The 13,612-nt window shown below is 31.3% G+C and overlaps 1 protein-coding gene across 4 annotated transcripts in view; it reads left to right on the top strand.

Moving 5' to 3' along the window:
- The window catches only part of LOC145277924 (piezo-type mechanosensitive ion channel component 1-like), a 562,742-nt gene that overhangs the window by 531,036 nt on the left and 18,094 nt on the right, over positions 1-13,612 (top strand). For all 4 annotated transcript variants that reach the window (XM_080129998.1, XM_080129997.1, XM_080129996.1 and 1 more), the window contains 2 exons: positions 5,822-5,898; positions 7,455-7,668. In XM_080129998.1, the coding sequence (XP_079986124.1) occupies positions 5,822-5,898; positions 7,455-7,668 (291 nt within the window). The remainder of the gene's footprint in view (positions 1-5,821; positions 5,899-7,454; positions 7,669-13,612) is intronic.

The following is a 13,612-nucleotide window of genomic DNA, read 5'->3' as shown; positions in this document are numbered from 1 at the left end:
TGTACCATAAATCTAGTTTGAATTAATTAAAAATTTTTGTTTCTTAGTTTCTTTTCAAAATGGCAGATAGGTAGCTGCTTTTCTATTACTAATAAACGTTGATTTGCTTATTAGGTTGATGCAAAAATAATGTCGTTTTTTCACACACACACACACACATATATATATATATATATATATATACTAGCAGAAGTACCCGGCGTTGACTGGGTTTAAAAACAGCCTACAGATAATGGACTGTGATTGATGAAAGTATGGTAGGTTATGAAAAGGAGGGGGTTGTAAAGAGATAGGTTTTGATACTCAAAAATTTTACCCTAAGCAAAATATGATGAAAGTAAAGATAATTTTTGCGAAAATATATATTTTTTATATCAACTTTGTTTCCATTCGTAGCCAAGAGTGACCAACAAAATGATGTTTCCTTACAAAGAGAAAATGTTATATAGATATAATAATATAAATATACAAGAAATAAATGTTACCATAGTCAATAAAAGTTACTTTTATGGTAAGATTAAAGTTAAGGTGTTATTGTGGACTCTCACCCCTTTTAAAAAAACCTTATTAAACTTTGTGACATATTTACATTCTATGGAGGTCAGGCGCGAACGAACACCCAATAATTTTATTATACCATATTTCTTCAAACTGAAACATAATTATCAAAGTATACTTACGCAAATAAATATGAAAAGTCTTTGTTAAAGTTTGTGCCATATTTCCATAGAGTACAGGCGCGAACGCAGACCCCATGATTTTATTATAGTATCCCTATTTAAGTTAAAACATACGTATCAAAGTATTCTTATGTACATCTATATCAATAAGTCTTTGATAAAAAAAAAATCGGACTTTCATAAAATGGCTAATTCTGCACCAGTTTAAGACCAAAGATTGTATAATTTTTTCTCAATTTTAAATATTATTCATCCAGAGCAACATTGATGAAGAGTATACCAACTTTGTGGGTCTTTGTTTTGTAGTTTTTTTTTACTTTTAGCTTGACATGCACACACAGATACAAACAACTTTCCTTTATATAGTAGAAGATCTGTGCATTCAAAATCTATTTTAAAACTTTGTTAATAAAAGATGCATTTTTAAAATGTTATTTAATTGTTTATGACCAAACTAAAAGAAAAAAAACCCCAAACCTTTTCATTAACTTGCAGAATTAAAACTCATTAAAAAAAAAAAAAAAAATCTTTTTCAAGAAATGTGTGATCTGCTCTTTACAGCACAATATCTTGTGTTGTATGAGATCATAAAGAAAGAAAATGCTTTTTATAATTAAATCGAACTTTCTTTATTACAAGACGAAATGGCAATTTTTCTTTACAGTTTGAAATCATTAATGCTTCTAAAATTATAAAAAGGTTATCCAGTGTGGATGCTCTACGCAGAAAACATTTCAATAGGATTGTTTTAAAAATTTGAATTAAAACATAGAAATATTTAAATTTCTCAATAAACTACTTTGTTTGCCGGAAGCTTTACTCCTGGTTTTGCCTGTCACCGTGAATATTTTATCTGGTGGTCGGATAATATTGCTTGGCCTTTGGGCTAAGACCATGGTGTGGAAAAAAAAATCTCAAATGTATATATTTTTATTTAAACGCTGGGAAATGATCTAGTAGGTTTAACCTCATAGGGTGAATGTGGTATTGTGGTAAATGTTGCCAGTCAAGAGTAATCTTCCAAAGTTCTAAATTACCATAGTTACAAAGATCCTGCACTCTCCGCCTCCTCAAACTTCTTGTAGGGCCTTGTGCCTAAGTTTGTTTTTGTTTGTGAAATTTTACTTTTAATTGTTAAAAAATTGATTGTAACTTTTTTGAAACCGGAATAACCTATATAAACAAGATCATGGTGTGGTATCTGTTCTGGTGCTGCACTGCTGCACTTCACCTTTTCCTGTCCTCGATTGGTGGAGGAAGGGTCCTTTATGGCCGAGACCATTTTTATTTTTGTTACTATCCAGAGTGACCCATTTTGGGGGAGCTGGATTTCCCCCACATTAAAAACCGACATTGTGTCTAACTCTGCCCTCCTGGGAAGGCAAGTAAATAGGGACATAAATAAGAGGTGAATGCTAAGAGGTAGTGGGAGGAGGCGTATAATGAATTGAGAGGAGACTTTTTGATTTTTGCAATATAGTTATCACTTATCAAGGCCTGAAGGCCACTTGAGGCTAGGGGTTAATGAGTATAATGTGATCAGTGAGGCAACAGTGTAGTAATTATTAGTGAGGAAATTTGGCTAGAATTTTGTTAAGGGGATGGCTTAACAAGAACTTGTTTACATTGGACTTAAAAACGACCATGTTGTAGCCAGCTGGAAAGCAGACCAGCAGAACAGTTCCACAGAAGTGTAGTTCTAGGAAAGAAACTTTGTTCATAAAATTTGCATTTTGATTTAGGTACAGATAGAGAGTAAGGGAAATTGTTGATAGTGATTGTAGATAGATGAGTACTTGTTAAAGTTTTGCAGGGGATGGGACAATAGATTACTTCTTAAAAATAAGCTGTAATGGTGTACATTGTTATAGTGCTAATAACAATAACATTTCAGTGCTACCAGATCTGACTGTCTGAAGATACCGGTTTTCTAACCTAAGCATTAATGTTAATTTGTTTTTCCTTTCCCTTTGCAAAACTCAATCATGTTCTGCAGTCAGAAACGAAAACAATAATTTTCCAATGCAATAAAAACCATCTTCTGACAGGTTACGTAAGCAGCCAAAGATGCTGAAGTGATTAGCCAATCAGCTGCTGGAGTACGTCAAGTTTCAAAGAGTGAAATCAAGAAAAATTTTTAAAACCGAAAATGATTTCAACACGTTTAGAAAGAAAGCCATTCTTAACATGAAGTGAGTTTTTGAATTAATCACCTGCAGTGTTTGCTTCAGCATATATCGGCTGCTTATGTATCCTCGGTAACAACAATAAATATGAGGGTTGTTACAAAAGTAAGACTATAAAACACCTACTAACCGAATGCGTAGACCTTTCAGAAATTAGGGAAAAACATTACAAAGAAAAAGATCTTAAGAAAATTTTCGAAAGGGACAACACCGGAAAAATCCTATCCTACCAAAGAATACACTCCACCCCCACGCAAAAAAAAACCCTCTAATATAATATACAACAGGATATACAATATGGATATCGAATGACTGAATTGTTGAAGTGCTATCACAACGAAATATAAATATCAAGTATCCTAACCACAAAAAATCAAATACTAAAACTTTTCTAAGAGCTGAAACTCACAAACATTAAAGGAAATATCAGCATATACATCCAAAATAAATGGCAAAACTACTGGAATAATTTCCCAAACAAAAAACTATACAAAATTGTGCCCCCCCCCCAAAAAAAAATGCAGAAAACAAAATGTCATCCTAACAAGACTGAGAATAGGTCATACACACTTAACACACTCCTACCTCATAAGAGGAGAAGCACAACCACAATGTATTCCCTGTCAAACACTACTCACTATAAAACACCTGCTAACCGAGTTATAGACCTCTCAGAAATTAGGGGAAAAAATTACAAACAAAAAGATCTTAAGAAAATCTTTGAAAAAAAAAAAAAAAAACAACAGCGGAAAAATCCTATCCTACATCAAAGAAATAGGATTCTTCCAAAAATATACACCCCCCCCCAAAAAAAAAAAACCTTTAATATAATACACAACAGTATAATAATGTTGATTTCGGATGACTGAATTGTTGCAGTGTTATCACAACGAAATATAAATATCAAGCATCCAACTGGGAAAAAAAAAAAAAAAAAAAATCAAATACCAAAGCTTTTCTAAAAGATGAAACTCACAATTTGAACAAATATAAAAGTAACCCATCAAAGCAATAAAACAAAAACTCCTAGTAATTTAAAAACATATTATAAATGTCATAACAAAAATCACTCTAACTTCTCTAATATCTATACACCAATCTCATTGGAAAAACCCTAAATAATTTTCAGCATAAAATGACCTAAAAGGTGGCCTTGCTGTAAAACCAAACAAACAAACCAAAATTAAGACCTATTTTTTAAGTCAAAAACTAAAACATTGAAGAGCTACAAAGACGAGGGTGGAATAAAAAAAAAATAGGAGGCATTATCTTTGGAACGCCCCTCGTAAGATTATTATAGGAGATTTGGCTATAAACTGAATAAGTACTCTGACCACCCTGGGGTGACTTTCACTCATTAAAAGACAAAAAAATATGCATAAATAACTCTGACCACCCTGGGGTGACTTTCACTCATTAAAAAAAAAAAAAAAATATGCATAAATAACTCTGACCACCCTGGGGTGACTTTCACTCATTAAAAAAAAAAAAAAATATGCATAAATAACTCTGACCACCCTGGGGTGACTTTCACTCATTAAAAAAAAAAAAAATATGCATAAATAACTCTGACCACCTTGTTGTGACTTTCAGTCATAAAAAAAAAAAAAAAATATGCATAAATAACTCTGACCACCCTGGGGTGACTTTCACTCATTAAAAAAAAAAAAAATATGCATAAATAACTCTGACCACCCTGGGGTGACTTTCACTCATTAAAAAAAAAAAAATATGCATAAATAACTCTGACCACCCTGGGATGACTTTCACTTTAAAAAAAAAAAAAAATATGCATAAATAACTCTGACCACCCTGGGGTGACTTTCACTTTAAAAAAAAAAAAAAAATATGCATAAATAACTCTGACCACCCTGGGGTGACTTTCACTCATTAAAAAAAAAAAAATATGCATAAATAACTCTGACCACCTTGTTGTGACTTTCAGTCATAAAAAAAAAAAAAAATATGCATAAATAACTCTGACCACCCTGGGGTGACTTTCACTCATTAAAAAAAAAAAAAAAAATATGCATAAATAACTCTGACCACCCTGGGGTGACTTTCACTCATTAAAAAAAAAAAAATATGCATAAATAACTCTGACCACCTTGTTGTGACTTTCAGTCATAAAAAAAAAAAAAAAAATATGCATAAATAACTCTGACCACCCTGGGGTGACTTTTTCACTCATTAAAAAAAAAAATATGCATAAATAACTCTGCAGTAACTATTTGCTGCTGCGTCACAATGTGTCTGTAAAATTAGGAAATCATATAGGACCTGGAAATTGTGAAGATCATATGTTAATTATGTTGGATAATCCAGATCCTCAGGAGCGACATCAAAAGAAATTCGGTCAGAAAGCCTGGATATGGACGCCAGGGATGACGTCAAAGGAGGTTAATGTGGGATGTAGAATCCCCTGAGATTAGATCAGTGAGATTGACTCACATTTTCAGGACAATGCCTGTTGTCATCTGAGCTAATAAAAGGGATGGTAGACAAGAGAGAGATAGATGAGCGCCACTCACGCCATCATTAATGTCAAAACTGTCATTCAGAAAGTGAAAAGGTTATTTTGAATAAACAAAATATTTTTATAACCAGCTGTGTATGTTCTATTGCTAACAAGTGTATATATCAAGAAATGACAAAGGTTGATTTTTTTTTTTTTTTTAGACTTTAAAACACACGTAGCGATTGGCTGCAGTGGATATATAACAATTACACACTATTTTTATATTTTTATTTTTCTTAAAAAAATATTTTTATTTTATTTTCATAAAAAAAAAATATATATATTTTTATTTTATTTTATTTTTTTTCTCACCGTGAGTGGCCATAATCACCCCAGCTTAAGGTAGCCAATATTTACTTTCATCTTTTTAGTAAACAGATGAGGCTGAGTACATGTTTTTATCATCGTTATTTTTTTTTTTTTTTTTTTTTTTTTAGGAATATAACCAAACTTTTCTATCCGTTTCTGAAGTTACAGAATAATGGACAGGTTACAACGATACCATTTTTACAGGGTGAGTGCCTCTTAATTGCTTTGAACTAAAAATAAAAATGTATTTTTTTCTTGTTTTGCCTTTAATTAAATGGTCGATAGTTATAAAAGCCAGGTGCCACTTGAGATGAGATGGAATGATTCTTGAGACTAAGTTTGAATATTTTGAATAGTGCATGACTGTGGAACTCTCTTCCGTTTGCCTGTTTCCCACCTGAATACAACTTGGATGTCTTCAAGTCCAACATAAACAAATTCCTGACAAACCACCCTCTTAAGTAAGACACTCTATCAAATCCCCAATACTAATGATTACTACAATACTATCTCATTGATTACTGTACACGTAATAACCCTTATCCCTGAGTGGCCTCCGGGCCTTGATAAGTGGTGATCCCCATGTAAAAAAAAAAAAAAAAAATGTCGGGGTGCGGTTCTAGAAAGGAATCTGCTGACATCGTTTTTGGAGATGACCGAGCTGTAATCAGCAGGAAAGCAGTCTTATGGCAATGTGTTTTGATATGATTCTAACTATATCTGCCTTGTGTTACCCAGGTGACATTTTAGTTTAATTTTTATTTTGCCACTCCCATCCCTTAGCTTTTTCTTTTTTTTTTTTTTTTTTTTTTTTCTTTTTTTTTTTTTTAATTAATTTCAACTAATCTTTTAAGTTCTTGTAATAAAATATTAACATTTTTGGAAAGGTAATTCTAAAAAAAATAAAATTTTTAAAATCGGTTTTCCAATAAATTTGAAAAAAATGTTCCCATGAATACTTTCAGGTTTTATTTTCTTTCAATTACAAAATAAGCATGCTGTCAAATGACATTTTTTTTTTTTTTTTTTTTTTTTTAAATGACAGCTTTATTTTTTTTAACCAAGTTTTTGTGAAGTTTCATTAAATTACTTACAATATCGTTTACTCTTTATATTAATTGAATAAATTTTTTACAATTATTACATACTTTTTTTTATAAAGTTAATTTAAAACAGATTGGTGCTACCAGTCGAGGCCGTCTGAAGATATTGACTTCTTGATATAAAATGCATTAAACATCGATGTTATTGTTTTTCCTTTCCCTTTGCAAAATTCAATCATGTACTGCAAAGCCCTACAAAACACCAATAGTAAATATTTGAAGATATAAAGAACTTGAAGGTTAAAATTTTTCTTTTCAAAATTACTGGATTCAACATTAACTAACCTCAAGTGTTGATATGCCATAAAACAAAACAACCAAACCAAACACCATGAATAAATATTTGAAGACAGAACTTGAAGCATAAAACCTTTTTCCAAACTTATTGGATTTGGCATCAAATTACCTGGACAAAGGTTGATATACCGTAAATCAAGGCAATTTCTCCTCTCTTTCATTTTTTTATTCTTTATTCCTCTTCCTTTCGGTCTTGTCTTTCTTTTCCTTCTTACGGTTCTCTGTTGAAAACTTAAAATATTTATTTTGCCATGAAAGCTAAGAATTCAAGCGATAAGCATCAGGAAATTAATCTCCATTTCAGCTTTGTTTTGCCCTTGGCTACTCCCATCTCTGACAAATTTTTCCTTTAACCTTTCAGATAACACGCAACCCTTTCTATCTCTGAGCATCCACAGGGGCAAGCTGTCTGTTACAAGTGGTGATGTCGAATGGTGGCAGGTCGTTGAAGTCCTCCCCCCTGATCTCAACCTGCCTGACATCAAGATGAAGAAGTCCAATACGAGCAGATTGACATTTTTTACTTTCAACGACAGAGTGGCCCCAGCCGGCTTTTCTGTCATTACAGGATATGGGTACGTTCACCCCTTGAAACCCCTGTGCTTGTCTTTGCGGTTTGCTTTTGTCCTATTGCTTTGCAGTTTTTGTATGCCAAGCAGATTGGCCAAGATTAAGAGTGGAATCAGAAGCGTTCATTTCAGTGGCGCCATCTTTCATAATGAATTATTTAAACATTGCATTCTAAAGTTTAAGATAAGGATCTTTAAATAAATAAAGATGTATGTATGCATGGATGTGTGCATATATGTATATGTAATATTTTATGTATATTGACATAAAATTTTATAAGGGGCTATAATTTATGTATCGAAACTGTGTATATATATATATATATATATATATATATAAATAAAATTGCTTGATAATAAAAGTATATAATATAAAGCTTTTATATGTGGGTGTTAAAATTATGCCCTTGTGCTACCAGATCAGGCTGTCTGAAAATACTGTCTCCCGGATCTGAAGGTCCTGGATATGACCTTAAACTATATCTGATGGTGAGGCCACAGCTTGCGGGCTTTGGGGAGTGTGGAGCCACCCTTTAATTGCCATTGCTCCCAGGTCCACTCTGAGCCGGAGTGGTAGTACCTGTTAGGGTCCCAACTATGGGTTAAATAGAAACCAATTTGAAAAAATAAAAAAAAAAACAGTTATATTCTATTAAATTGATTTTCTTCAAAATCACTGGATTCGGCATTAAATAACCTGAAAAGAGTTGATATGCCATAAAACAACCAACCAACCAACTAACAAACAAACAACCCTGATCTAAAATGCAGCAAACATTGATGTTATTGATTTTTTTCTTTTATTTTTGTTTCTCTGCAAAACAACCAAACCAAACCAAACACAATGAATACTTACTTGAAGATATAAAAAACTTAAAGTATAAAACCTTTTTAAAAATTAATAGATTCGGCATTAAATAACCTAAAAAGGGTTGATATGCTTTAAAACAAAAGGATAGATATATATGCATGCATGTGTGTATGACAGTGTAGATATAGATGTTTGTGTGTGTGCAATACACTAAAGTTAATACTAATTATTATTATTTGGTAATAAAAGTATGTATAAAATCCTTATATATAAATGAGATAAGTCACAGCTTAGAAATCAAGTGATTTTTCCTGTCAGATATTACATTGAGATAAACCTTTCAGAATGATCGTAACCACAGCTCAATGTTAAACAATAGAGCAACATATAAGTTTAATGATTAAAGTTATTTTCTATAAATCTACAAAATTTAACTTTAATCATTAAACTTGTATATATGTAAGAATACATATGTAGATTAGTATTTGTAGATGTCTGGGTGTGTGCGTGTGTATAGGTATACAATTTTCAAATACATCTCTTCAGGAAGTGAACTTAAATGTTATGAGCAAGTAAAAGTGTAAACACCATTTTTATGTGTATTGTTGGTGCTAGTCTATAACTACCCACCCCATGAAAAAACAAAATTAAAGAAAAATATTTATGATGTATATATCTGGGACTGAAAACAAATATCATACACCAAAAATCATGTAAATTGATCAAGTAGTTTTATTTTTATAAAGAAAATAATTTTCAAGTGATTAATAGGAATTTGTACGCATCACAATAGTGTACAAGGCTGATTTTACAATCTCTGAAGAGCTCTTTTAAAGTGGGATTAACCATTTGAGTTTTTCCAATGCCCCCCCTCCCTATGTTAAAAATGGATTTCTAAAATCTGGCAAAAGTTTGAATTATTAAAAATTATCTCTTTTGTCCTTCAAACTATTTGCAAAATGATACTGAGAGATCTTCAATCATCGTTTTGATCTTTTAAAAATAAAACTACCTGATAAATAAATTTATGTGATTCGTTGGTGTATAATATCTTCTTTCTATCACGTGTATGTATGCTATAAAGATTTTTCTTTTTTTCATGTGGACAGCCAGCAAGTTATGGACTTGCATCATAAAATGTTTATGTTGTTGCGTTAACAAAATGGAACTATGTTTGATCACTGTAAAATAACTTTTGTTTTTAGTTTGTATTTTGAATGTTTTTTTTAGTTTATTTTTTTATTTATTTCACATAAGTTTTTAATATTTTCTTTTAATCACCAAGTTTGCCGTTGTGAAGTTTTTGCTTTTGGATATTTACGATTGATCAAGTTTTTGTGATGCATGTTAACTCAAGATGATTGATTGGTTTTGTTGAAATGAGAATGATTCCAGAAAAAAAATTTCTGCAAAAATTTGTTTTATAAAAATATTTTTTTTTAAATATCTAGTTCTTAATGCAAATATATCTAAAAAAAAAATATCTTAAAAATACAATTTAGAAATATGTTTTGTATAGTTACCTTGAAAATAAAATAATTCTTGCTCCTCAGTTTTTCTATCCTCATTGACTCTTCATGATCATTTTGTGTTGTATTTTAATGCCGATAACATGTTACAACAATTATTGAATATATAAATCTATTTTTTGTATCATTACCTTGAAAAATAGCTATATATATATATATATATATATATATATATATATATATATATATATATATATAATACACACACACCTCTTCTAAAACTATCTAATTTTTTTTTATAACTAGTTCTTTTAAAATATATTTTTTTTATATAAATACCTCTTTTTAAAGCTTATATTTCTGTGATATAAATACCATCAAAAATCCTCAAAACTCGAGCATAAAATTTATTGGTGTTGATTTTGTGTATAGGTTGACCCTTGATTTCTGTAAGTAACTGTTTGCATTTCAACCATATGAGATTCTTACCCATGAATAGGATAACTCCCTCCATTGTTTTGCACAAAAGATTAAAGTTACAAATGTAACCTGTTTTTAAATGTGCATATCATTTTTAATAATGTTGGTTGATCCCACCCAAATGATTTATAGCTAAGTTGAAGGCCTTAGATCTGTATTGATGTAAAGTAATTCTCTTTTTGTTCATGTCAACTCGTTTCTATGCTTTTGCTATAATTGGTTTGATTACGTTCTTCTTAAAACACACCCTTTGATTGGTAAAATTCTGTAACTAAGCCCAAAGCAGGACATGTGAAATTATTGCTTACATATTTTACCTGGCAACATATACAGGATTGTATAACAATGGGTATGAACTTTTGCTTTTCCCATGTTGGAGAGCACTACACTTACTATGGAATTAACATAGGTTTTTCTGATTTGGTTCAGTGAGAAGGGTTGTAGTCTATAGAGATAAATCTGTGTGCAAACTGTCAGAATTATTGGTTACTAGCAGGACCTGTTTCCTGACATTGCCCGAGATTGAATATAATAGAATGAGATATATATATATATATATATATATATATCAAAATTATTGATTATGAACCAAAAATCTACGCAAAAAGACAACTTTTAGTCTAAACCCCTGCAGAAAGGGATGCTTGGCTTTTATTTATGAATCATAATTAGTATTCGTAATTTCTGATACTTTTGGATGGTATGAATGTTTACTATTATTTACTCACTAGGAGTTTTCACCTTAGTCATTATCAGTGATTGTTCACAAATAAGTGCTTCTTGAAAACAAATGTTCCCAGATTTTCTACACGGTTCACCTTTGTGATAAGCACTGTAAATCATTTTGTGTTATTGTAACAGCCACTAACAATTGAGTTCTTACTGACAATGACTATTGGCTTTCTACAAAAGTTGAGTGACAATAAGGCTTCACTATTCTCTGCATCTGGCCAGTGGAGGTCTGGATCGTGCTCTTGTCCCTCAGCTTTTCTAATTCTTGCAGAGACTTAAAAAAAAAAAAAAAAAGAAAAAAAAGATAAACATATTAACTGTACCTACTACCAGCATTGCTTGATATGCAGTGAAGTCATTTTAGTTTTTAAATTTTCACATTTTTTAAAACTTATACAGAAAAAGAACTAAAATTTTAGTTGTAAATGAGACAACTCTTTATATATTCTTCAATAAAAAAATATTTATTGATTTTGGTTTTTCTGGACATAGTCGAAATTGTTTTCTAAATTAGCACTAATCTCAGTGGCCATGTCTTTCTACGAGCTATCATTATTTTCATGGCAGGTTCGTGATTAAACTTCAATTTACGACCCATAAACATTTACAATCACTGTCAGCAGTTTTCCTTAGTCTTTATTTATGTTCAAAGCTAAATGAAAATGCCACGAGAAACGTTTATTTCCTAAAACTGCCAAACACAATACCGTAAAGGTGCTTCCCAGCTGATTATACCATGGTCGTTTTCAAGTCCAATGTAAACAAGTTCTTGTGTAGCCATCCTCTTAAATAATTTAACCCCACCCAAGTTCCACTATTACCGGTGATCACTGTGTTGTCTTACCGACCATTTCATACTCATTAACCCTTATCCTTGAGTGGCTTTTGGACCTTGATAAATGGTGACTCCATAGTAAAAGAAAATGTAGTGAAGTATGTTATTTTAGTGCCAATAACATGGTACAACAATAACAATTGCAAATTGAATACTCCGAATCAAAGTTTGATATGTCAGTTTGCATGCTATTTAGGTTTAACTATTAAATTTTGCGACATAACGTTATTTGTTATATAGTTATTTTGAATTGGTTTTCATACATTGTGGGTATGAGTAGTTATTGAAAGTTGATTTAATTCTTTGTTCAAAAAAAAAAAAAAATAATGGTTGAAAAAAACAATAATTCAATTAAGTTTACTAAGTTACTACTCCATCTTTTCCTAAGTTGACCTCTTGGACAGGTTCCAGGGACATCAAAGTTAATGATTCTTCTTGACCACTTGTCGACTGCCATGCATTGGATGTGGCCAGATCATCTCACTCTATTCCAGCATAGGATCTCATCTCACTGAACTGAGGTCAATCCTTGATTCAGCTCATTGAGGTGAGGGTTTCAGCTAATTTGATGAGCATATCCATCGTATTATTGTATAACTGCAAGTTAGTCTGGTAATGAACTCAACTGTAACAGGTCGAATCTCACTTGCATACAGGAGAGCGCTTATTGTGTAACGAGATGCCTCTGCAAGTGAGGATTAAGAGATCTTTAAATTTCTTCCATACAAACCGGATTCTGCAAGTGAGGATAGAAATATTGAGATAAAAACAAAATTTCAAATTGTTTATTTAATTTCTGCATTAAAAGAAAAATATCTGTGATTAAAGATTTTAAGATTAATTTTATGAATGCAGAAATAACAGTTAAAAAAAAAAAATTTAAGTTATCTAACCGTTTTGAAAATTACAAGATACCAAAATAAGTATCAGTACCCGGATGTAAGTCTCACTAGGATTCGTAAAAGTCATTTCTTTTTCTGTATGAACTTTTCAATGTATTTAAAAATAGATTTAAACAAAAAGTTATCATTTTCATACAGTGTAAAGTTTTTCGGCTTTTTCCTTCCTTGTACATTGGAAAGATCAAACACCTACACACTGGTGACCTTAAGGAACACTGGAACTCTACTGTTGCCTGTTTTTCTTTTTTTTTTAATTTTTTTTTCCATTTGAGGATCATTCTATTGCTTAGGTTTAATTGATTAATATAGTTTTCGCTCAAAATAATTGTGATTAAAAAAAATTTAAATAAGTTTATCAAATAAAATCATTGAAATGGAAAACAAAATTTTAAACTCTGTTAATTTCTTACTAAAAGAAAAATGCCTTTTATGTGGTTGAAGATTAATCTTTCTTTCTTTCTCGTTTTTTCTCTTTCTCTTTTTTCTCTTTCTCTCTCTTTCTCATTCTCTCTTTTCTCTCTCTGTCTTTTCTCTCTTTTCTCTCTCTCTTTTCTCTTTTTCTCTCTCTCTCTCTTTTCTCTCTCTTTTCTCCATCTCTCTACTCTCTCTCTCTCTCTCTTTTCTCCCTCTCTTTTCTCCCTCTCTTTTCTCCCTCTCTTTTCTCCCTCTCTTTTCTCCCTCTCTTTTCTCCCTCTCTTTTCTCCCTCTCTTTTCTCCCTCT

Source organism: Euprymna scolopes, chromosome 6 (genome assembly GCF_053919585.1).
Source record: "Euprymna scolopes isolate OS-2025 chromosome 6, ASM5391958v1, whole genome shotgun sequence".
NCBI classification, from domain to species: domain Eukaryota; kingdom Metazoa; phylum Mollusca; class Cephalopoda; order Sepiida; family Sepiolidae; genus Euprymna; species Euprymna scolopes.
This window is presented reverse-complemented; position numbering and strand designations above follow the sequence as displayed.